Source organism: Saccostrea echinata, unplaced genomic scaffold (assembly GCF_033153115.1).
Source record: "Saccostrea echinata isolate AGI-Se365-2 ecotype Australia unplaced genomic scaffold, CSIRO_AGI_Sech_v1 ptg000034l, whole genome shotgun sequence".
Taxonomy (NCBI): domain Eukaryota; kingdom Metazoa; phylum Mollusca; class Bivalvia; order Ostreida; family Ostreidae; genus Saccostrea; species Saccostrea echinata.
The window spans coordinates 4,411,456-4,437,500 of record NW_026889783.1 but is presented as its reverse complement, the minus strand read 5'-3'; the positions used below and the strand labels follow the sequence as shown (position 1 = coordinate 4,437,500).

At 33.6% G+C, this 26,045-nt stretch overlaps 1 protein-coding gene and 1 long non-coding RNA gene across 5 annotated transcripts in view; both read left to right on the top strand.

The window, feature by feature from the left end:
* Nucleotides 1-26,045, top strand: part of LOC133199602 (TOM1-like protein 2) — a 70,068-nt gene that overhangs the window by 9,799 nt on the left and 34,224 nt on the right. For all 4 annotated transcript variants that reach the window (XM_061335442.1, XM_061335443.1, XM_061335441.1 and 1 more), the window contains exons 3-8: nt 12,399-12,483; nt 12,568-12,714; nt 13,024-13,158; nt 14,269-14,322; nt 19,912-20,176; nt 24,073-24,224. In XM_061335442.1, the coding sequence (XP_061191426.1) occupies nt 12,399-12,483; nt 12,568-12,714; nt 13,024-13,158; nt 14,269-14,322; nt 19,912-20,176; nt 24,073-24,224 (838 nt within the window). The remainder of the gene's footprint in view (nt 1-12,398; nt 12,484-12,567; nt 12,715-13,023; nt 13,159-14,268; nt 14,323-19,911; nt 20,177-24,072; nt 24,225-26,045) is intronic.
* Nucleotides 1,370-2,835, top strand: LOC133199405 (uncharacterized). Its single transcript, XR_009722796.1, has 2 exons — nt 1,370-1,966; nt 2,213-2,835. It is a non-coding gene; the product is annotated as an uncharacterized LOC133199405 (long non-coding RNA).

Below are 26,045 nucleotides of genomic sequence, written 5' to 3'. Positions count from 1 at the left end.
AAATGAAAAATTATTTAATTCAAACAGCTCACTATCATACATGTAAGGTCGTAACATAACAGCGGCGTTCAGTGTAGACTCTGGTTCGCCGTTGACGGTATACATGTATATATCAATTGAATAAATTTATTTTGATTTCTGTTGAATTCATATTTCATATTCATTTGAAAACAAAAGCAACTACATGTCGATTGTGCAAATTAATATATTTCTGACGTTTGCTATAGTGCGCAGGTACAAATCCAAGTACAGGTACATTGTCTTTGAACTTATTAATTATTCAATGCGAAACATAGATAATTTTAGTTGTTATTTTCTCGGTGAAATAATATGGTATTTAAGGTATTGACAGTAAAGGCATTTACAAATAATACCTATGATATCAGATAATTAATTTAGCATCATCTGATCACTACATCGTAAATAATAATAGTGAAAAAAAAAAATGGCGAGTCAGTATATTATGATATTCATATGGTATATGAATAAAGTCTTATTTTGCAGAAATAAAATAAAAAGTGTAGACCACTTATCAATGAAGATACTAAGTTGCTACATGTGAGGAAGAAAAAGTACATGTACATGCAAGAAACATGGCTGTAGGAACCGGGGGGCACGGGGGGGCTGTGCCCCCCCAATAATTTTGCCGATATATAGATTACTATAGTAAACATAGATACTATAAGCATGTGCCCCCTCAATAAAACCGCCTGATCACCTTTTTTTTTTTTTTTTTTTTTTTTTTTTTTTTTTTTTTCCTTGTCAGAAAGTTTTTGGTAGTGCCCCCTCAACTGTCAACTGAAAAATGTTTGGCTGTGCCCCCCCAAACTGAAATTGCTTCCTACGGGCCTGAGAAAAAAAAGCAAAACACGTAGCATTCACAAAAAAAATCTTATACGCAGTTTGGTAGTCGTACAATCGGCAAATTCACATGAAAATCAAGCAGCTGTAGGCATCCATTGATTAAACTTGACATTAAGAGACATAAACGTAAAAAATTCAATGTTTGAACGTTAATTTCTGTCGAATATGTAAAGTGTCGGTATTTCTATCTGGGTATTTTTTTTATTACTACTTAATCTTCTACGATCAGTACGAAAAGTAAAATAATCGCTTGAACTGCCAATGCAGCATTCTAAAAAAAATCTCTAACAAATTATATACTATTCACTTTTTTCGTAATAATTAAAAATTATTTTGAATTCCATATTTTATAATGTTAAGATACGAGAGAGAGAGAGATTTTACTTTCATGTTCATCCTTCTGTTCTTTTTTTTCTCATATACATATAATGTATCTCTCTCTTTTTTTTTTTTGAGAAATCATAGTTCACCTCCAGTTTTTATTACGCGACTTCCGAGATACGTTTCCGACCCGATTTTTACATCACGCAAAAGTGAAATGTAGGGCATGTTTACTTCCGTTTTCATCGTAAACGATGGCGTCATTAGATACAGACTGCGATTACGACTATAATTTCAATTCTTGGCAAGTGCCTATGCTGAAAGACCTTTTATCCTTTAAAGGAATAGCTTTTTCAATATATTAAAATCATCATTTGATAAGACTTTGTGAACTGGGAGTTGAAATTCAGAAGTGGCAGATGATTAGGCCTACAGGGTGGTGATGTCAAACTGTTGGAGATAAAGTTTTCCGAAATATAACAAGTGTTGATAGGTGGTCTGAAGATCTCATAAAACTGCCGAACATTGAGATTTCCGATGTTTTCATAAAACTTTTGAACGATGGCTGGAGTACGTTATTCTCGGTTGAAAACATAGACAGAGACAAGACAATGGATACAGACTAAAACAACCACGTTGATAAAGTGAAAGTGTCCCCCCTGTCTGATGATTTTCAGTACATCAAGTGTGACACAGTTCCTGAGACTAGCCAGATGCAGATCCGTACAAGACCTGGATATTTGTTGAGGGCAATGAACAGATTCACTCAGGTGGATGTAGTGTAAATATTCTGGTTTTCACATTATGACTACAGATTCTCCAGTAGAATTTAAAGCAATAATTATCAAAAATGTTATTTCATAAAGATATACTAATGCTTTTTGTTCATAAAAAAACATACACAGAGGGAGCCCTGTCTCAGCCTACAAGCATTTATGATTATGTAAATTGCTCAATACACTATTCATGTCATGGAATTTCATATTCAATACTTCATCACTTTGAACAAAAGTTCTCTTGATTTTAGAGATGATGGGTCGTGTAAGCACTGTACAGCTTCGATATTTGCTGTGGCTTCATTCTGTGAGAGGCACAAAGACTGTCACACTCAAGTCGGAACAGATATTCCATGTGTTTGGGACAATTTTTTAAGCCTCGTGTCATCTCATCTTGTATTGGCCAATTACATAAAACTACAGGACTATACAGGAGAAGAACCTGAAGTTAGCGCTCACCATTCAATAAACAACCCATGCAAGTCCTTGAACAACAACTCTATTAAAGAAATTGAAGAAAAAAAATTGTTTCAACTCCTGTGTTTTTACACAAAATGTGGATTTTTCTGTGAGCAAATACATTATGATCCTTTGAAATTTGAGGAAATAGTACAAAAATGTGAATATCTCTTCGACAAACATTTGAAAGTTGCAATTATGTCTCTCTAAGTATAGCAGAGCAACAAATTTGTAAATGAGATAAGCATGTAATGCATAATAATTTATGGCATTCTTGATTATAACAGTGAGGAAAAACTTAAAACACTTTTGGTCTAAGGTACAGGATTCATTAATATTCATAATTTATTGATGGCAGAATACCTGAACTGATAAATATAAATTAGGAACAAACAATAAAATATTTCAATCATCATGATCATATGATTAAATTCTTTCATAAATAAATACAATATTTACATTACAGTTTGTATCAGACCTGGGGTAATGGTAATGCATTGTAATCATTACATTTTTTCAAAGTAATTGGATGTAATGTGTAATGGACTCATCTTTCAATTACAATTGTAATGTTTATGCATTAATTTAAAAAAAAATGTCAGTAATGACCATTGCCTTTCAATTACATTTTGGTTTTAAATCTCTCTTCATTATTGAATCTGAAACAAATAAAGGTCACTGAGAGGTTATTTTTTTTTATTTATAATGTTAAAGTCTTAAAATTAAAATCCTATGTCTTACTTTAAAAAAAAAAAAAATGTTTATTCAGTGGTGATTGACAGACATACTACATGTAAATAATTGTTTTAATGGAAAACTTCTTGACAAGACAGTTATAAAATCAATTGAAGAAAGCCAGAATTGTTTTGAAAAAAAAAGAAGAAATCATTGGGTTTCAAAGAAGCCACAAAACAAGTGACATTAATACATTTATTTAAAAAAAAAACGGAGGAACTTACATCAGAGACTGAACAAAACTGCAACATTAAAAGTGTTCCGATCCACTTTCTTTGTCAACTGTAGATCATGGTAGATTGGTAAACTACATGGACATGATAAATGAATACAAAATCCAAATACCACTCTGACTTACAGACATGAGGGAAAGCATATCAACCAAGCACAAAGTGTGAAAAGTATAGATATAAATTGTGTGGTCATAAAATTTGTGTTTTTCTCTTATAAAATGTAATGTGTAATGTAATTCATTACTTAAACAAAGTAATTGTAATTTAATTAATTACTTTTCTAAATGAGGGTAATGGTAATTGTAATGGTAAAAATTTCGAAGTAATTGTAATTTAATGCATTACATTTAAAGTAATTGACCCCAGGTCTGGTATGTTTTAGATGCCTTTATGGAATGAACATTCAGATACATAAAAAAGATCTTATTCTTTTGATTTAATTTACATGTAAGCACTTGTTTCAGATGTCATATTATGTGCATAGCTACTATTCATGATCATAGAGCATTCATGAACACATCTTTGGATAGTACAATTACATGCATCATATATAGATCATTATTCGTTTGTCAAGTGGTGATACAAGAGGGAGTGATTCCAACAAGGCACTTTAATGTGTTATGGCTCTTATAGTTATTGTATGTTTGATGCTGTGCTCTAGGGGTACGTGGCCGCTGAACAAACATCTCTGTTCAGTCGACTACTCTGAACTCTTGTCCAAGGAAAAGCATTCTTGAATGAGTGTGGTATGAATTTCCTTATACTTGTGCTCTTGAAGGCCATTTAATTTGAGGTCCAAATACCTATATAAAATACAGTTACTTAGTAATACTTTTCAAAGTCAAAATACTAATATTCTGTGTGAATTATATTATTTGTGAATCTAAATAAATAAATATATATATATAATATATTTACCAATTACCAGTAATTAATTTATTTAAGGAAATAAACCATTTGTAATATAATAAAAAATTAAGATATATTCATAAAATATTAACAATATTTAGATTTTTATTTGAAACTTAGACAAATTAGTGAACTTGCAGTTTGAATCTAATATTTCTTAGTAACACACCCTATATATGAGATTAATCCATGTGCTAAATATTTGGTATACCTGACTCTCGGCTACCCCAAACAAGTTAGCAAGTAAAGAGGTGTTGACACCAAGTCAAATTCTAAGGAGTGTGATCAAGAATTCTTCGAATCTAGTCAGCTTCCTGGATGGCCCTGTTTTTTTTTTTACATTGACCCTTTTCACACTTCTTCTCTGTTGATGTAGAGGTATACATGTATATTCATAGCGGTTGTACTCGCATATGCATGCTGAGGTTTTTCAATGGAGGTGGTTTCTATTTTGGAATCTTGAAATTGTAGCGACTAAATAGGGTAGGGATAGGATTGTTTTCAGTGGGACAGCCATCTACAAAATGTAGGGAACAAACGGAGTGGTATCGTCTAGGGGAAAACTCCTCATCTCGAAAGACCTGCTGAGGCCGCTGCCTTCGTAATTTGAGTTTCCTCTTAAAATTGGACGCCTTGCATCCAAGGATAAGTGGCTCAACTGGCCTCCCGTCTGCTGCACACCCTGACAAAGAACACCAGTAGTGGCTGGGAGTATCTGTGTTCTTCCTTTTTTTCAGACGTCGAATAATTTCGTCTGCTCAATATTTCGTTGCGATGTAAACATTCGCCATTACAATACCCTACATTCCCTTATTATCACGTGACTGCTGTGTGTAAAAGTCAGCCGTAAACCACGATTCCGGCGTATCTCGAAAGTTCCGTATTTAGGTACAAGTTCAACGCATCACACACGGAATCCACGTGCTCTACCTGTCAATCAAATACCGGATATCGATGAATTGCAGAAACTTCTCGTGTATGTATGGAGTCGCTCCTTGGCCAATATATTTCACACCTGTTCAGAAGAAAAATATATTGGGACATTCAGTTGCTGGGCCCTTGGGACATTATTCACATGTTGAAACTCTAGACGAGTGTATACTATACACCTCAACTGGCTTCGAAACTTACACGTGTCGGGAAGTTAATTGGAACTTGAAAAATAAACAACCATTTATTTAATTGTTTATAGAATTTTTAGTACATCAACATATTTTTAAAAAAAACAAGTTACAGTTACAAACGTATATTATTCGAATATTATTCAACTGTATCTAGATTATATAAAGTCGTTATATACTGTAACATAACTTACTGGTGAAATGAAGAAAAAAGAAATCATAACTCTCTATGTCGTAAAATTGTCTCTCTTTCGTTGATTTCATTTATCATTAAAATGCTATTTTTGAAAAGGATTAGAATAAATCCTTAAAAAGGACAGGTAATGCAATAAATAGGCATATGTAAATATTGTTCTTTTTTTTAACATGTCCGTGTAGAAATTATCCATAAAACCCATTATGGAAAGGGGGGCTGTTATTACATGTATGCTTGCTTTTATTTAATGGTTTGAAAAATCTCCGCTAGGTACTAGTATATAAATAGTGCACGTTTTTGAGGGTAACAGTTGAAATTGACACCCCAAGGAAAACCATTGTCAACCGACGCGTCAGCGGAGGTTGACAATGGTTTTCCGAGGGGTGTCAATTTCAACTGTTACCCTCAAAAACGTGTACTATTTATTTTATTATACTGAATGTCTTATTGATTTCGGATGTCATAAAAAAATTCGGAGATCGTCGTTAAGTTCACGCTTAGAAAGCTTTCAATCTCCCCGCTTCTATTTTTCTCAATAAGCAAGCTTCGGAAAAGATTTACCAACCTCTTTATTGTTTGTTTGCTACTCAAAAAGTCCTTTATCATCTAAAGTTTGCACTCGCAAGGATGTTTCGTCTGTCGTTTGTTGTTTTCAAGTAAGCTACATCGGACGCAAGCTTTTATTGACGTCGTTTATTCGGCTTCTTTCAAACGCACAACCGACGTTTTGAGAATTCTACGGTGAACCGTACGCGCATGATTTGAACGCATGTGATATTTTCGTAATGTTACCCGTTGTCAAGTGTGTTGCTAACGCTGAGGGTAACATTACGGATTGTTAAATGCGTCTAAACCAATCAGATATTAGTATTTAACATGAAAGTATAATAATAAAATATAAAATCTTCAATCTAGTTTTTCATATCTCCTATGCATATGCTTAGTTAGGCAGTGAACCTATTAACAATTATAGCAGACTTTTTTTCATACACGTTGCGAAGAAAACTGTTTGGCTTTTTACATCATTGTTTAACATAGAACATACTGCAGAAATATCATTTTCATTGAATAGTATTATTGTAAATTTTTTCCATTATCGACGTCATTGACAATTGTTGAGCATAATAATAACGTTTTACATCTTATCGTTTACATATTGTGATTATTCTTGGCGACAAGTTTTGTGAAAAATGTTGCGCCCATAATGCTTCGATCTGTACACAAAATGCAAGTTAAATATTAAGGTTCATATTTTACACATAATTCTGAACAATTACAGACACAGATAAAAAAGTGGGGCATCTTCAATACCTGAATATCAACATTTCATATTTTCTGATGAGCTGGGCAGAGATTTACTCATTACACAGAGACTACATCGGGTCTCATCTCAATATGGGTTCCATTACGGGACGGAAATTTAAGTCAATCTTTTTAAAGCTATTTTTTTTTTCATCCGATTCAAATTAAATTAAACAATATATTTTCTGTGTCGTATTTTGATGTAGTAATTATTTACATATACACCAGTTTCTACAGTAATTTATAATTAAAAAAAAAAAAAAAAAAAAAAAAAACAGTACGTCGGATAAGATAATCAATTGACAATTCCACTTGGATTTCCTGAGCATAGTACAAATGCAGAATATTCCTTTCTTATTTTATTTATTTATTTTTTTTTGATTCAGATTTAGCTTTTGTTTAACAAACAAAATAGTCTTTAAGAGGATATCTTCCAAATAACACAAGATTGCTGACTGCATGGTAAAATTCCGTCTTTGTTAAATTCATTAACACGTCAGTACAATATCGAAAGTAGAAAAATGCACGCTGCGGATGATATGCATTTCAATGATTTTTATTCTAAAATCTTCAATGAATTATTTTAAAGTAATTTCAAACAACTTAACGTTGATTAACCAGCACGGAGTTCCACGGAGCAAACGCACCGTGTCCCACCGTGTACACACCGTGTCGCACCCTGTGCCAGCTTAGCGCTGAAAACGAAACATCAAAGACACCGACATTTTTCAAAGTCCACGCAAAAGCGTGGACCAAGGGTCCACCGTGGCCGGTGTTTTCCGGAAGATACTCGTGAGCTGTACTGTAAGTACATAGTTATGAAGAGCAAGAATGCCTCTTCCAGAATTGTGAAATTCATGGCCCCAGGGTCAGGGGTTCTGGTGTTAGGGCGGGGCTCTATTGATTATATAGTGAAAATGCATTAATTCTTTGAAAATCTTCTTCTCTGCTCCTGGGTATTAAATAAAGTAACTAAGTACATAGTTATGAAGAGCAAGAATGCCTCTTCCAAAATTGTGAAATTCATGGCCCCAGGGTCAGGGGTTCTGGTGTTAGGGAGGGGCTCTATTGATTATATAGTGAAAATGCATTAATTCTTTGAAAATCTTCTTCTCTGCTCCTGGGTATTAAATAAAGTAACTAAGAACATAGTTTTGATGAGCAAGAATGCCTCTTCCAAAATTGTGAAATTCATGGCCCCAGGGTCAGGGGTTCTGGCCCCAGGGTGGGGCTATATACATCATATAGTGAAAGTGCATTATTTCTTTGAAAATCTTCTTCTCTGCTCCTGGGTATTAAATAAAGTAACTAAGTACATAGTTATGAAGAGCAAGAATGCCTCTTCCAAAAATGTGAAATTCATGGCTCCAGGGTCAGGGGTTCTGGTGTAAGGGCAGGGCTCTATTGATTATATAAAGAAAATGCATTAATTCTTTGAAAATCTTCTTCTCTGCTCCTGGGTATTAAATAAAGTAACTAAGTACATAGTTATGATGAGCAAGAGAGCCTCTTCCAAAATTGTGAAATTCATGGCCCCAGGATCAGGGGTTCTGGTGTAAGGGCAGGGCTCTATTGATTATATAATGAAAATGCATTATTTCTTTGAAAATCTTCTCTGCTCCTGGGTATTAAATAAAGAAACTAAGTACATAGTTATGAAGAGCAAGAATGCCTCTTCCAAAATTGTGAAATTCATGGCCCCAGGGTCAGGGGTTCTGGCCCCAGGGTGGGGCTATATACATCATATAGTGAAAGTGCATTATTTCTTTGAAAATCTTCTTCTCTGCTCCTGGGTATTAAATAAAGTAACTAAGTACATAGTTATGAAGAGCAAGAATGCCTCTTCCGAAATTGTGAAATTCATGGCCCCAGGGTCAGGGGTTCTGGTGTTAGGGCAGGGCTCTATTGACTATATAGTGAAAATGCATTAATTCTCTGAAAATCTTCTCCTCTGCTCCTGGGCATTAAGGTGATAAATTAAGTACATAGTTATGATGAGGAGGTGGGCCTCTTCCAGAATTGTGAAAGCCATCGCCCCTGGGTCAGGGATTCTGATGTTAGGGCGGGGCTCTATTGATTATATAGTGAAAATGCATTAATTCTCTGAAAATCTTCTTCTCTGCTCCTGGGTATTATTTAAACAAACAAAGTGCATGGTTATGATGCATAAGGATGCCTTTTCAAAAATTGTGGAATTCATGGTCCCAGGGTCAGGGGTTCTGGTGTTAGGGCGGGGCTCTATTGATTATATAGTGAAAATGCATTGATTCTTTGAAAATCTTCTTCTCTGCTACTGGAGATTATTTAAACAAACTAAGTGCATGATTATGATAGGCAAGGATGCCTTTTCAAAAATTGTGAATTTCATGGTCCCAGGGTCAGGGGTTCTGGTGTTAGGGTGGGGCTCTATTGATTATATAGTGAAAATGCATTGATTCTTTGAAAATCTTCTTCTCTGCTACTGGAGATTATTTAAACAAACTAAGTGCATGATTATGATAGGCCCCAGGGTCAGGGGTTCTGGTGTTAGGGCGGGGCTCTATTGATTATATAGTGAAAATGCATTGATTCTTTGAAAATCTTCTTCTATGCTACTGGAGATTATTTAAACAAACTAAGTGCATGATTATGATAGACAAGGATGCCTTTTCAAAAATTGTGAATTTCATGGTCCCAGGGTCAGGGGTTCTGGTGTTAGGGTGGGGCTCTATTCATTATATAGTGAAAATGCATTGATTCTTTGAAAATCTTCTTCTCTGCTACTGGAGATTATTTAAACAAACTAAGTGCATGATTATGATAGGCAAGGATGCCTCTTACAAAATTTTTAAATATATGGCCTCAGTTTTTGGGGTTCTTGAGGAAGGGGGGGGGGGGGGCTCTATTGATTATATATTGAAAAAGCATTAATTCTATTAATTAATCATTAATTAATCCTGTCTGCTCCTTAGCGTTGAGCTGATAAATAAATTGCTTAGCTATGATGAAAATGCGAGCTTCGAACAGAATTTTTAAATCTTGTGGTCCTAGGGTCAGGGGTTCTGGCATAAGGGGGGGGGGGGGGGCTTTTGATAATATAGTGGAAAAGTGTTAATACTTCGAAGTCCATAGTTATGATGATGAGGGTAACTCTTCCAAATTTGTAAATTTCTTGACCCTTGGTCTTGGGTTCTGGTGTTAGGGTAAGGCTTTGTTGAATCTGTAGTGAAAATGCATTGTGCCTGTGAAATTCTTCTCTGCTTCTGGGCATATAGGAAGAAAACAGAGTAAAAGTTTAAATGATATAAGTAAGCGTATTTCTACCAGATTTTTGAACATCTGGACCATTTGTCTAAGCATTCTAGTCCTGGGCAGGGCTTTATTAATTTGTATTCTACTGAGAGAAGTTATTCCCCTTTTCCATTCACCTTTGATAATTAATCACTGTAAATAATGTATTTGAAAGGTTAATAGAATAAGATAGTTATGCAAGAATGTTTATCATATAATTCAAAAAGTATTTTCTTAGTTTTAATAATCAGGTAGACCTGTAAGTAATAGATAAATAAAAATGAGACAAAAATAACTTATCTTATTAAAGGTTCTTCAAAGACCGTAAGAGAGGTCAATGCTAGAGGTCTTAATATGGGTTTAAAAATAGTACAGAAGCACTAATAGTTTGTTAATAGTCTGCATGGTGATAGTGTTAAGTGGGGGACAGATTAGAACTTAATATATGAGTTGACACTGAATACTAGACTAATTATTTTGTTGATCCTGATCTTCCTACTTCTCTTGCTTTAGGGCAACAAAGCTTCATCTATCAGTGTATTTAACTTCTAAATTGTTGTATTATACTCAGGTGACCGTTAAGGCCCATGGGCCTCTTGTTATTGAAAATATCTACATAACACTCTTCTTAGTACACAAATTTTCACATTATGTTAATGCCAATATGAATATATTTTATTGTTTATTCTTTTAAATATCTATCGAAGATTCTTGTTATAGAATATTAAATATTTATAGTTTTTATTAATGAATTTTCAAGTATACAAATACAGCACACCCCACACAAAATTGGGTGCGGATCCCAATAAATTGCATATGGTGTATGTAGTAGTCACTACTTCAGCCTTTCTCCAAATACCTTTTAGTTTTACCAACAACTCCTTTTGTTTTGTGTGAAATATCACAGATTTCCACTGTCCTCATACTTTCATTCTTGAGACTTGACACGTTCAACATTAAAATAATGTCATTTTTGCAAAACAGGATCGGCCGTCTAAAACTGTAAAATATTCTACTGAAAAGCCTATGCTCAACAGATTTAAGATTTACCATTTCCTTAGCATTATTCTCCTCTAAAGTCTGCCGACGATCTTTTTTTTTTTTTTAAATACAAAATCACATACAACTGGCAATTATTATTAAGTTATACCTTGACCAGATATGTCATTTTCTTCGTCTGTTTTTACTTGGTTAAAATCTCTTTTAAAACTTGCTCACGCCAGTGATGGTATCTAGATGTATTTATGTTATTTTTGCTTTTCTGCCATCTCTATCCTGGCAAATTATCTTTTCCCTACATATTTAAACTGCTTTTATTGCCCATTTTTCTCCATTCTTCACATGGCTTTTGTGCTATAAATAGCACCACACTTTAATAAAGACGGGAGATAACTCTTAAATTTTGACTGTGATTCTTGCTGAGTAAAAATACATGCGAATACTTTTGAAACACAAAAACCAAAATAAAAAACAACGGGGCGGGGCATTTTGAGAGGGGTGGGCGGGGATGAGAATCTAAAGTTTAATTTTACCTGGCCTTACAATCATGTATTTATTTATTAATTATAATCAGATTCCACCCATTTATAGTATAAAGGAAGAAAGAAATAAACTATGTACTTTTATAACTTGGAGCTTGACTGAATTTATCTTATCGTTCTTGTAAGCTTGGCCTTTAAAGGTTTTTATACATATTTATGGTAACCTATCTCGTCACCCCAGGCAATCAGTCATGCTGACAGCTCGATAAAAACAAAAGTAGAGGAAACAAATTATTTAATAAAATTTTACAATCATAATTGCATGACAAAAGTGGCTTTGTAGTATACTTATTTACAATCCTGATAGCTGGGGCTTTTGAAATCAGTGATTTCAACTCCTTAATATTTGAATGAGTGAAGTGATAGCTTTCACATGCAATATATTTATTTCGAATAGATAATCTGCCTGTACCATTTTTTTGTTTGATTGAAAAAATAGCCATATGCATTTTGCTTTGTGCAGTTTGTGAAATTTGTGTAATATCAAAGAAAAGTAACCCTATAGAAAACCGAAACTTTATTAAAACTAACACTCATCAAACTTCTTCTAAATAAAATGGTCACATTTTCAAATCGTCGTAATAACCACATTTACAGTACGCTAAAGTTGTTTGTAAATTAAGTTATAATTATAATTATGATATTTATATAGTTTTGTTTTTATTTTTTAGTCCTAAGGATGCTGCTCGAGCAATCAGAAAGAGGTTATCACAAAATATGGGGAAGAACCACACGGCGGTCATGTACACGCTAACTGTAAGTAAATCATGTTTATGAACAACCTTTGATTCCTAAATACCCAATAAACAATAGATGGGTTACATGATTTGAATCTTGCAGTGTCTAGAAACGTGTGTAAAGAACTGTGGCAGAAGATTTCACCTCCAGGTGGCAAACAAAGATTTCCTGTCGGATCTGATCAAAGTTATTGGTCCAAAGTATGACCCACCACAAGCAGTTCAAGAAAAAGTTCTAAGTCTTATTCAGGTAAATTAATGCAAAAGAATGTTGAGAATTATTATTATTAATTTTTATTGTCTGCAGAGTAGAGACACTTCAATCAATACTTTTTTGATTATCTTTTGAACCAAGAGGAATAAAGATGTGATATTTTGCTGCCTTGATCTTAGACATACTCTTTTTAAAGATATTTAAGAAAAATGCATTAACTTTTGAATTACGGAAGGTAAAGCTTAAATTTTAGCATATAAATACTTGAATATGACAAGATCTTTCAAAAATACTATAAAACTATGTGCCAGGCTTTGAACTTGACCTTTAACCTTTTTTACTCAGACATGGGCAGATGCATTCAGAGGGACTCCTGAACTGAAGGAGATAGACAAAGTTTACCAGGATCTGAAGGCAAAAGGAATAGAGTTTCCTATGACAGATCTTGACCACATGGCACCCATCCATACACCAGCCAGGGTAGGCTACTCTTGCTCAAATCACTTTTAAATGATCAAGTAATAGAAAAAAAACTGAATTGTATATAAATGAGTATGAATGTTATTTCATGTGATTTTACCATATTATAAGGTTTATAAAAGAGTTATGCCCACTGCCTGTATTGTAACATAGGGTTTGTAGAGTTATTTTACCAGATTGTATTGTATTATTCAGATTTTAATACTAATTCCCCAGATTATATTGCAAACATGTAATAGTGTTTATAGAATGTAAAATGTGAAGATAACAGTGCCTGGTAAGGCCAAACAACAGGTGGGGCCAATAGCCCCACTATTCATAAAATGATGGGTCCATTTTGAAATTTAAGGGGCTGAGAGGAATTATATTGGGGTCATTCTGTTATATATCATATAATGATGCTATGGTAATGCATAATTCTCTGACAACAAAATTTAGGAAAATGAAAAAAATGCAATAGGAATTGACAAATCAAATGACATTGTCTACTGGAAATGATTTTTCTGTTTTTAAAAACATGGACCCCTGTAAACACCAAAGATGGGATCAGGTGACTTGGAGGAGTAAGCATTCCCTGTTATCTGGTCACACCCGCTGTGATCCCTATATGTTGATCAGGAATATGGAATACTTTGTAGTGATATTTAGTATAAAAGCAATGACCTAACAAATAGTATAAAACATGTCAGACAAAATACAATCCAACACTAGGCTGTAATTACAAATAAGGTCATTATAATGATCATAGAATTTCTGAAAAGCTGACTTTAAACAGGGTTGTTGAAATCCTTGTAGCATCAACTTATTTGTTAGTAGCTTGCCTTGGTAAAAAAATGATCATAACTAATATTACTACGTAAATAAGAAAAATTGACCATGGCAAAGCTGAAGTCATTCCATTCAACAAACAGTTTAGTTACTAGAAAATAGTATTTTCCCTGGATTGTATTATCTTATAGGGTTTGCAGAAATATTTCCTGTAATCCTGTAATTGTACATGTATACATGTATTACATTATAAGGTCATAAGAGTTATTTTCCTTGATAGTATTACATTATAAGATTTGTAGATTTATTTCCCAAGATTGTATCATAGTATTTTAATTACAGAGCACAGCGGAGGTGGACCCAGGATTAAGTCGATTAAGACCGTCAACTAGAGCTGTGAGTATAAATTTTTGTTCAGTGCTAAACTGTGGGTAGTATTAAATACACTAGAGCTGTGAGTATCAATTTTTCTTCAGTGCTAAACTGTTAGGGGTGAAACGATACACCTCCTTCACAGTTCGATATGTATTGTATAATGTTGTCTTGGTACGGTTATTTTCGATACGATACATTTTGATAGAAGGAAACAAATTCAACGTTGTTTTATGCTTTCTTTTACTAAATCTAGTCACTTAATTTACAAATTTTATTTGCAAATTGACTAGAAGAAATTAATAAGAATTATTTTACAAACTATCAGTCCTCAAAAATTTTCGTTTTCTATTCTTACTTATACTGAGTAACGTGTTTTACCTTATGCCAAACCCGACTGAATAATGATCCCAGCCGAAAAATGATCCGAACAGAAAATTAGAGATTTTCACAATGTATCAAACCGAGAAAAAATACCGCGGTGAACCGTTTCACTCCTATAAACTGTGGGTACAGTATTAATGTTACAGAATGTACATTTATGTAAAGTTTTCACATAGATTTTATAAAACCAGGCACCCAGTGCAGGGCTTTCAAAATCAGCTGGTACTCGGTACTTTTACCCAAAATCTTAATTATACCGGCCAAAAAATATTCAATGGAGAAAAATTTGATAACATTTTCATTTTTCAAATTATAGCTTTATATTGTCTTTTGTCCACACATATAAATGTTTTTGATTGGTTAGTCAGTGGAAATCAATAAGACATTTGAATATATATAGCTTATGGCTTAAGTGAGCTTGTCAACCTTGATGAAAACAAATGCAGGTATCAATACTTTTTAGAGATGTTTAAAATGGCTAAAACTTCATCTTTGTCATCTTCTGTTGAGTTTTCCCTTTCTCTGATGCCTAGATTATCTACCTGCCCATTGGACTTTTGCGAGAAGCGCTGACTTTTACAATCAACGGCTTACTTTTACACTAGGACAGTATATGGAAGCTCTTTTGCGATATTAATATTATGCTTAAGGAGGGATTCTTCTCATATTTCTTGTTTTTAAAAATTAATGAATTTTTCACAGATTCAAGAAGACATTATCACTGGGTGATGGTATCAATTAGATTAAATTTGACCATTTATTTTAGAAGCAAGGTCAGGTCAAGGTCATTATCTTTTTCCTTCACAATAAAAATAAAAAGTTACTGTTGCCGTTCATGCAATGCCTACTGTACTTCTATTTCAAAAGTTTAAATACTTTTCTTTTTTTGCATAAAAAGATACATGTACTACCATATAAGGTCTTTCAGATGATACTACCAAATCCAAATGAATAATTCAACTAAAATAGATATTGGCTAATCCAAATTTCCTCTATATTTCTTAAATTTTTAGGATATATTAGTTATTTTAATATGCTTCGTATATTTAAATTTTTCTTATTTTCATATATTATGGTAATTTTAAAGTAGTCATATAAAGATACAAACTGATACAAATACAAAAAGTTTTGACCGTTTACTTAGTGAGAAAAAACACTGTTTACAGATTTTTTGCTCAAATCTATACTTAGATTGGAAGCTTAATCCCCTATTATCAATTTTACTTGCATTTAAAATTTTTTGTAAAGTCTTTGATTGTTTAAAGATTTTAACGAAATTCATTGTTCTATAGTAATGTTAAGAAACAGAAAAGGAGATATTTTCATACGCTGTCGTTCCGCCAAAAATATAGTCCCTGCTATATTTCAAATTCAGTTTACCATTTCTTTTTTGACTTGTACAACTATGATGAGGAAAGAAAAATATGATTTTTTAAATCCCTTACATCTAAAAGTATTAGACCTATAAATGAATATACTTTGAATATCTCATCTAGTCAGAAACCAGATGAGAATCCCTCCTTAACAGTTAATTAAACGATGATAATGGGTCATTTCGAAGCACATATTATGTCGTCTAGGAAGGGAACGGCAACCACCCTACCCTCAACCCCTCTCTTCCCAAATTGACCAACTCTTGCTTAGTTTTCCTTCCGGAATGTTTTTTTCTTCCTTATTTGATTCCTCCAGAAACTGAGATTGAAAGGAGATACTACCCCTTTCAAATAAGGTAATTTATAAGTTAATATGTAATTCTGCCTCCCATCATCTCTTGCATTGATTGCATCATGTAAGTGCCCCTAACACCATACCTATAACCACTATTAAGGTTTTCTTGTCTATTATCAATTCCGTACCTCCATACATTAGGCAGGTTTAAATGTCAAAGTAAGCCATCGACTGTAAAAGTCAATGCTTCCTGCAAAAGTCCATTAAGTGGAACCTATACCAGCAAACGTTTGAAGGGTATGGAAATCCGGAAAAATGCTTTCATGAAACCTCTATGCCTTATCTGAGGATCTATAAAATTACACAAAATAAAGGCAGAGCTTTGTAATTTTAACAACTGATAGAATACAACTTTCTTCTAAGATAATTCTAAACAATAGAGATGATTATAAGGCTTAATATGTTTTTCTTAAATGATCATATTGAGCATGAAAGTTGACATTTGATTAAACATTTTACAGAGCAAATATATAGTCAGCACAAGCCCAGTAGATAAGGTCTGATTCTCTATTGTATTGTAGTTTGTTGTTTGTTTAACCAACTGTTCATCCATCAAAGAACAGAGTTCACTCAGAATTTAAGAAATATATGTTTATATAATAAAATGCTTATTCTCCAATAATTTATGTCTGAATAGTGAATAATACTTGGCAGTTGACATGAAGTTACAGGTTTATCTCTAAGATTTGAAATACATCAGGGGACATTAAAAAAAAGTAGAAAGGAGTCTGGGGTTCCTCTCCTAAGAGAGGATTGAGGTGGAATACCAGAATAACGGGGGGATAATGTCACTTTCGACGGGAAAATTACCAGGCCCCCAGGTCTTAGGGACAACCTTGTAGTTACCAAATTTTTATGCCCCCCTTCGAAGAAGGGAGGGCATGTTGCTTTGCTGCTGTCTGTCGGTAGGTTGGTCTGTCTGTCTGTTTGTCTGTCTGTCTGTTGGTCCATCAACAGTTTTCATTCATTTTCTTCACAGAGGTTGCACATACTGAAATGAAATTTGGTATACAGATTTATCATAAGAATATCTAGGTCTAGTTCTGTTTTGGGTATGATCGAGCAATTTTTGACAGAGTTATCCCCTTTGGACTTAGAAAAATTCCAATTATTTGAGGGGGGCATAAGTGTTTTACAAACATCTCTTGTTCTTTAATGGTTTTATACCCCTCACATGAAAAGTGGAAGGGGGGTATATAGTGGTAGGGGTGTTTGTTCTTCCATCCATAGGTCCTTTCGTCTGTACGTCTATATATCTGTAACACTTTGGGGTTACCCATCTCTTATCCACAACTCCTTCTATACCACTGAATAAGATTAAATAAGACTTTCACAGAATCTTTATTGCATAGTGCTATTATATATCTCTCATTTTGTGTTCTCTGATTGGACAGATATTTAGGGTTTCTCAACAAAAAATGGACTATGCCATTATACTCAAATGGGAGTGTGTGTGTGGGGGGGTGGGGGGGGGGGGTGGGGGGGGGAGTGGGGGTATCATTTTGTGAAGTCAGTGCTCACAGTACCTCAAGGTTAATTACAATGAATATGTTGCCATTGTTACAACCCCCCATCCCCCCTCCCCCCCAAAAAAGAGTAACCTGATAAATTCATTAATCAATGTTGTCAGTTACTGGAAAATAGTAAAACACCTTGAATAATTAAAAGTGCTACTTGTCTTTTATTTTTTTTCTTATTTCATAACTTTGAGCCAAATTTATCATGGTCCCATTGGGTTAGGTGGAGGCATAATAGTGGGTCAAAGTTTATATTTGTATGGGAATAAATAGAAAATTTAAAAAAAAAAAAAAGAGTTTTTAAGAATAGCAGGACTACAGTAAATCATATTAATATTTAATCATTCCCACAAGTTATGTGGATTCAGGTTATTTTATGTTCCTACCATGAAATGGCTATGGTATGTAGTATTGTCCCTTTCTATCATTCTGTCATTCCATCATTCTATCATTCTGTCACTCCATCATTCTGTCATTCCATAGATATTTTTTGGACTTTTTTACTGTGCTTGTAGATGAGCTGATTTTTGGTATATCTCTTGATACTGATAATCAAGTTTGAGTTTTTTGTTAAATGAGCTATTTTAACAACAGTTATGGCCCTTAGACTTTGAAATTTTTTAATAGTTCACCGTTTTTCTAGATTTATGTTTTTGATTATTGGTATGTCTCTTGATGTTGATGAGTTACAGATCAAGTTTTATGTTGATTGACTCATATTTTAGCTCTCCTAAGCTGAAAACTACTAACTCTTCAAATTATGGACCCTGGGATTGTGTCACTTTGGTTAAAATTGGGGATCATATTTTACAAATGAATGTATACTGGTAAAATATTTGTAAAATAACTTCATATTAGCAATGACATGTTGTCACCATTGTCATATTGACACTGAAGCATCCCCATGTTGTGTGGATCAATTTCTTTTAGGTCATGACCTCTTTGGAGATGCAGGATGAGGTCAAATTTTTATGGAATTCTTTTTAAATTCTCAGGAACATTAGTTGGGCCAAAGTAATTCAGATGAGCATTGTGGCCCATGTTCCTCTTGTTTAATGAATTAAATTAAGCACCATGATTTTATCTGTTAATATAAGTAGTGTCCTTTGCATTAACTTAATTAGTGTTACATGTATATTTGATTTAAAATTTCTTCCTTCATAGTTGTTTACCCTGGGTAATTGAGCTTCTATTTCTATCAAAAGGACAAAAGAAGTTTTCTGTAAATATTTGATTCAAAATACAATTCCAGAAATTATAGATTGTGAAAGCTAAGCCTTAGATGTTTTTATGCTACATAAATACTTAATAGATAATTATCAGTGGGGGAAAAAATCTGGTTTATGAAGCAAATATGAAGAGACTGTGGTTATTTTTAGTGTACGTTGGTCACAAGGTGAAGACTTGTTAGGAGACTATGATTCACCTGTGGTATCTACCTGCTGTTTGTGTCAGCTTCCATTGAAATATTGATTATTCCTGTCTCACACTCACATATAACTCCAAATCTACTGCCAACTGGTCATTTATTTTGTGCTGAAATCCTCTGCGGAATATTTATTTGGCTAATACAAAATGGTAACCTGGAATGATAGATCAGGGAAATCTTATTGTTTGATTGATAGCCCTGTATACTGCTTCTGTCTCACCCTAGCCATTGTCTCTATATTGTACCTGTTTATATGTTGTTCTTAAGAAAGAAGTATGATGTTCAGTGAATATTTTTCATTATGCATTTTATACAGAATAATTTTCTTTCATTTATTGTACATCTTGGTTCTTCATTACATGGGCTTGGTGATCAGGTGAAATTGATCAGTAGAAAAAGGCATTATGATATTGATAAGTTATCAAGTAAATGTATTATGTATTTCATTTGTAAAAAATGATAAGGAAATATCATTACATGTCCTTTTTGATCAGTATTGTAACTTGCTTATCAGAGGCTCAAACAGATCTTTAATAGCTGTATCCTCTATTGTAGCCCCAGCAGGCTCCAGTGTCCCCACCCACCCAAGTCCCCACTGGTCCTGTCAACCCATCAGCGGAGCAGATGACCAAGTTAAAAACAGAGCTAAACGTAGTCCAAGGTAACCTCCGAGTAATGAGTGAGATGTTAACGGAACTGTCTCCTTCTAATATTGACCCTTCAGATCTAGAGCTCTTACAAGAACTCAACAGGACAAACAGACAGATGCAGCAGCGATTGGTGGAATTAATAGACAAAATAGCTAATGAGGAGGCTACAAGTAAGTCACATGACTTTTTTGTCACACATATGTTGAATTGTTGATCACCGACATCTGTTCTTCTGTCTCACTATCTGGGAGGAGTAATACTTATACAAAAATACTCATCAGATCAAATCTTAGAATTTCCATGTGATATTATTTAGCAGGTTTAGTGAGATAAATGCTTGAATGAGTTCAAGGTCTAATCAAATGTCAAGGTCATGGCTGGTGATATCGGGTCACTTGGTAACAGGTGCCTTTGTTGCTCAAACTAGGCTATGGATTTCTGTGCATGAACTTGAGAATCTACAATTGGTTTCGGGGGTCAAAGGATAACTACAGTACAGGCAACGCGGATCCCGTATTTCCCGCGCCCCGTCGCGGTATAAACACAACGCGGGATTTGGCCAGGTGAGACAGGTAAACCGCGTTCCCTCCGCGGGAAATTCATCACCTACCTGTCCCCGCCGCGGTTAAATCATCGATCAATTAGTATCGTAAACAAACGGGAGTTATCTCCCCGAACAGGAATTAAAAAAAAAACAAAAATCAAGTTCTGCAGTGTATGTATTATGAAAGTATTTTCTTTTATTTTGTAACAGTGAGGTGAAAATAATGAACATACTCCAAAAAAGAATTTGTAAAGCTGCAAAAGATATTTTAAACGTTTTTTTTTTTTTTTTTAAATAATTATTTTTTTTAAAATTATATGTCAATACTAAAGAGAACCTTTTGTTTTAAATACTATCAAGAAAACTATTTATAAGCCGTGTCATTTGAGAGTTTAGCATGACAAATTTTAATGTCGGAAAATATAAGTTCTAAATTTTTAAAACCTCTCTTCAAATTATATGCGAACTGCAATTATACTGTTACATACACGTGCTAAACAATAGTCAGTGCGAGTTCCGATTAGCAGTTTTCAGCATTCCTATGAGGTAAAAAAAAAAATACATTACATGTATATTAATACTGTTTATGTTTTTTGTATTTTTACCAAAGAACAGTAGAATTTACTTTAGAACAGTATAATTCATTTAATTAATTTCAAATATAAATTTGCAAGCATTTCTCTGAAATTGTCGAATGACCGAAAAGCTGTAATAATCGATGGTGAGGGCACGTGAACTTTATACAAGATATCGATAAAATATAACATAATTTTTTTTTCCTCAATATTTACTTCTTCTTACTGGTAAAAAATGTTTTGTTTTTAATTTAATTATTTCTCCAATTACAGAAGTTAGGATGTGCATGGTGATGAATTCCACAAAACAATTAACCAGGGGAGGGGGGGAGGTATAACACTTAAACTTCTTATTCTCAATGTGCGAAGAAAAGAAAAATTAAAACGCTAAGTTTACTTGAATATATTCTGTTTCTTTGTGTATTAAGTATTAATCGCGATCATATCCTGTGTATATGGATTAGCAGACCAAGAGCAGGAAACGGCATGCCCTGGGGGTTTCACACCTGTCCTAGAGTATCTGGGAATGTGCAAGGCGTTGTCTAGCCATACAACACACCGGTCCCTTCAATGTTTCATTATTTCTTCATTTTTAAATGAAATTACAACCATGAAATTAACGCGAGTCAATACATACTTGCCATTTTTTTTCCATGAGTGTATTAAAGGAAAAAGATCAATCATACTTTTAAAACAAATTAATAGACTTTAAATAAAATAAATCAAATCAATATGTTTCATTACTATTTTCTATAAATGCCAAAGAGCTTGATATTTATGTTTATGTTTAAATATGTTACATGTGCATATGGTATGTAAGTAGAATTTAAACAAAAGAAAGAAAAAGCCGTACAGAATGTTACGGCACGTGCATCGTTTTTCCTTCAATCAGTTCATTGATTTATTGAGTCCATCGATTAAAACAAAATATTCAATGAAATGAATTGCTTCTGGAATTTTTTTTTTCAGTTTCAAATTAAAGTAATCGTTTCTGTGAACAGATAATATTATACTGTATCCAATTTATCAATTTACTGACCAGTTGTGGACTTTGATTGTCCAATTCTACGATCGATTTTCTGAAAAACACGGAAACAGTAACAGCCACAGACACTATTTTACTAAAAAAAATCTAACTGCTTACAGGACATTTATTTATCAGATCGCCAATATTGCTTCACGATGTAATATTACGCAATCTGAAGGTTTTGCAGGTATCTCGTTGGGGTAATGGCCAGTTACCGGTACACAGACACCTGAAAACTCGTAGCCTATCGCACTAACACATTTTGTCTCTGAATATAATAATTTTTTTTGTGTTGTATGTTCAAATTATTTAAGTGCCCAAAATCAGCTGGTAAAAGAGTGTCTTTCCGATTTGACGATGCGTGTAAATGAAAATACTGATGAGCATGATCATATTATTTTCAAAAAGAAAGAAAATGGAAAAACTAGCTATGAAATTATCCTAAATATATAGGATTTAATGATTTTATTAACAACAATGACGAAAAAAAGGTCATGTTGATATTAATTCTACAGTCTTACATGTTTAACGCATAATATTAGCAGTTAAAGGTGCAACATATTCCTAAATGTATACGTGCTTAATACTGTTACCATCTCTATCTATCATCGTTTTTCATTCTAATAATTAAATCAGATATATATATATAAAGGCATATTTTATTTTTAAGAAACCAATGACCGAATATGATCGAATCTCGCAGAAAAATAAACGCATTAGCTTCATGTAACCGAGAACGTAACTGCACGGTCTAATCGTGGACACTGCATTGCAATGCATAAAGAAACGATGGCATTAAAAAGTATCTAATGCTACTGTTATAAGGTATTATAAGGTGAATTATTTAGCGATTTCAAGATAATTTATGTTGGAATTATTAATTTTAAATAATTATTTACAGTAAATGAGCTGATGATACATGTACATGTATTTCATCGAATTTTACCACACGTACTAGCTATATATACTTTCTTTAAATATGAGAAATAATTAATCTTGAGTGGATGTTGATAGAAAACATAGGAAATAAATAATTATTATACAATTTGATATAACTTAGAATTAAATCAAAAATTCATTTAATGATATTCACGATATAATGTAGGCCATGATCTTCAATAAATTACCCCCTCCCCCCTTTTTCGTCGCGATGAAAAATCGCAAACACTTTACAGGTAACAACTCTAAGCTGAACAAAAACGGTAGCTGATCCCGCCGCGGTGTAAACACGGTCGCAGGGAGTACCGCGATCAAAACCCGCGACGGTGTAACGCGGAAAGGATTAACACACCACCGAGGGGACGCGGTCTAATACGGGATCCGCGTTGCCTGTACTGTACTGTTGCTTTGAATAAAATTTTTGGCAATTACTTTCAGATGCTTAGGATTTAGATGTTTATATCTATACAGTGTATTGTTCTAATGAAGTGGGGTCAGAAAAGAAAACTTTAAGGGTGTGGGTTTTTTTGCTAAAAATAGAATTTTTTGGCAATAGCCAAAAAAAAAAAAAAAAAATAAGGGTAGGGTATTTTATAATTTATATTAAAAATTTCTCTGATGAAGAGGTAGACAGGGAGTGTTTCTGGGAATAACATGTTTTGCTTCAAGTCCAATTTTCGTATCTATGCTTTAGGTTGATCAAGCGTTTTCCAGGATATTTTGGGTCCTTGAGACCAAAGGGCATGGGTTTTTTCCTCAAAATAAAGATTTCATCAAAAATGAAAACATGCAATTATTTGCTCATAATATTGTCATATAAAGAGAGAAAGATGAACAATTCTGAGGATTCTCAGGATTATGCTTAGGTGGTGGTCTAGGCTCTTACTAAATTTGAATCCAGAAAGTTTTATGTTGTCTTAATTTCTTTAGTCAACTAAATATTATGAAGTAATTTTCCTTTTCATACATTTTGTTTAATAGATGAGCTTTTACGCATTAATGATGACATGAATAACGTGTTTCTGAGATACGAGCGGTTTGAACGATATCGAACGGGACAATCCGGGCAGCAGTCCTCCCAGCCCTCAGAACCCTTACCCTCCGAAAGTGTGTCACCACCCTCATATGAACAGGTCAGTATCCCCTCCTACAGACTTACAGATAGAAAAACACTTTAATTTTGAAGATTAAATGGTATGAATTTAATGATCTTTCAACTGCCACTATAGAACATTGAATTAAAATGAGCTAAAGTTCTTATTCTTCTCTGTAAAAAGTCCATTTTTTAGATGAGAAGTGAATTCACTGTGCTAGAGGATTCTATAGCACTACTTTTGTTTCTGATGGAGTATTTTGCTTCATATGTGTATGCTCCGATTGTGTTCATTACAAACTAGAGATGGTATCGCCAAACATTTTGTATCGCGATTTATCACAATTTTTTTTTTAAATATCACAATAATATGATATTTTTACACATTCTTTTTACTCTGATTTTAAATGAATGTCCATGATTTTTCTTATAAATAAAGTGTGAATAACATATCTGCACTTTTTTCATTTTTATTTATATACCGGTACTAAAAAAGCATGTTTGGATGCTAGGATGCAATTGTTTTACTGTTTTACAACATTTTTACAATTCCTGTATTTGTAATTCAAGAAATTGAACCCAAAAAAAATTATTTACGGAATTTATAATTACATTCTAAATACCAGTATATTAGTCTCCATATCACGATATGTATCGCGCAATAAAATATCACAATATACTGGTATATCGATAAAATCGCACATTCCTATTACAAACATATGACACGTTGTTTATACAGTCTATACATATAATTAGGTTTTCCTCACTACAGGTGGGGATATTGCATTGGTATGATTGTCTGTCTGGCTACCTGTCAATATGTCTGTCAGAGCATCAAGTCCAGCTCATAACTTGAATCCTTTGTTATAAACGGTTTGAACTGTTTTACGTTATTACCTTTGAACTATTGACCTAAAGGTTTGTCATGATCTAGATTCAAATTCAGATCTCCAAGGTCAAGTCCACTGGGCAATGAGGTAGTGAAATCATGTACAGTCCCTGAATCATGAAAGCTTTGTTAGAATGGGTTTGAACGCTTAGAATGTTATTACTCATGTACCATTGATCTAAAGCTTTGAGATGATCAAGACTCAGAGATGTCAAAGGTCAAGGACACTGGGCAATCATTTGGTATTTTGTTGCCCTTGGCGTAATGGTGTTTCATGATCTTTACTAAATTCATTTGGAACAGGTCAAGGTTACTTGTCAATGGGCAGTGAGGTAATGAATTAGTTTCCATGTTATGGTTTATGAACTCTTGATTTGAATATTAGTATTTTATTAATAAAGATGCATCATTTCATTTCAACTTGCATTTTGACTTTATAGACACTTTAAGTGTTTCTGATGACCCAGAGGTGTATCTTAAATTCAAAGTTATTTTTTAGCTCACCTGAGCCGAAGGCTCAAGTGAGCTTTTCTGATAGAAATTTGCCCGTTGTCTTTCGTTGTTGTCGTCATCGTTGTAGCTGCAATAATGTAGCCCTCTCAATTTTTTTTTTAATCTGATATTTTCAGGAGAGGGCTACAATTCCACTGCATCTCCGTAATGGTGCAAATATATTTTTTAGATACGGTCGACTGCAGGCAAAATAAATTGTTTTTGCATTCAACTTACTTCCAATAAGATGGAATTTTTATTCATTTTCAACATCATAGCCCTTTATAAGCGAAAACCAAGTAAAATAAATCTGCGTGTTTACCAGTCGTTCTCTTCAGCAGCCATGACAGTTCTCGCGTGATGTACAGAGACTTGCGCTTGAATTTTAGATGCACTTGATAAAGTAAATGTTGTGTTGATAAATGTTTGTGTTGTATGATATCACTAAACATCAATAAATAAAAGCATCCCATGTGATTT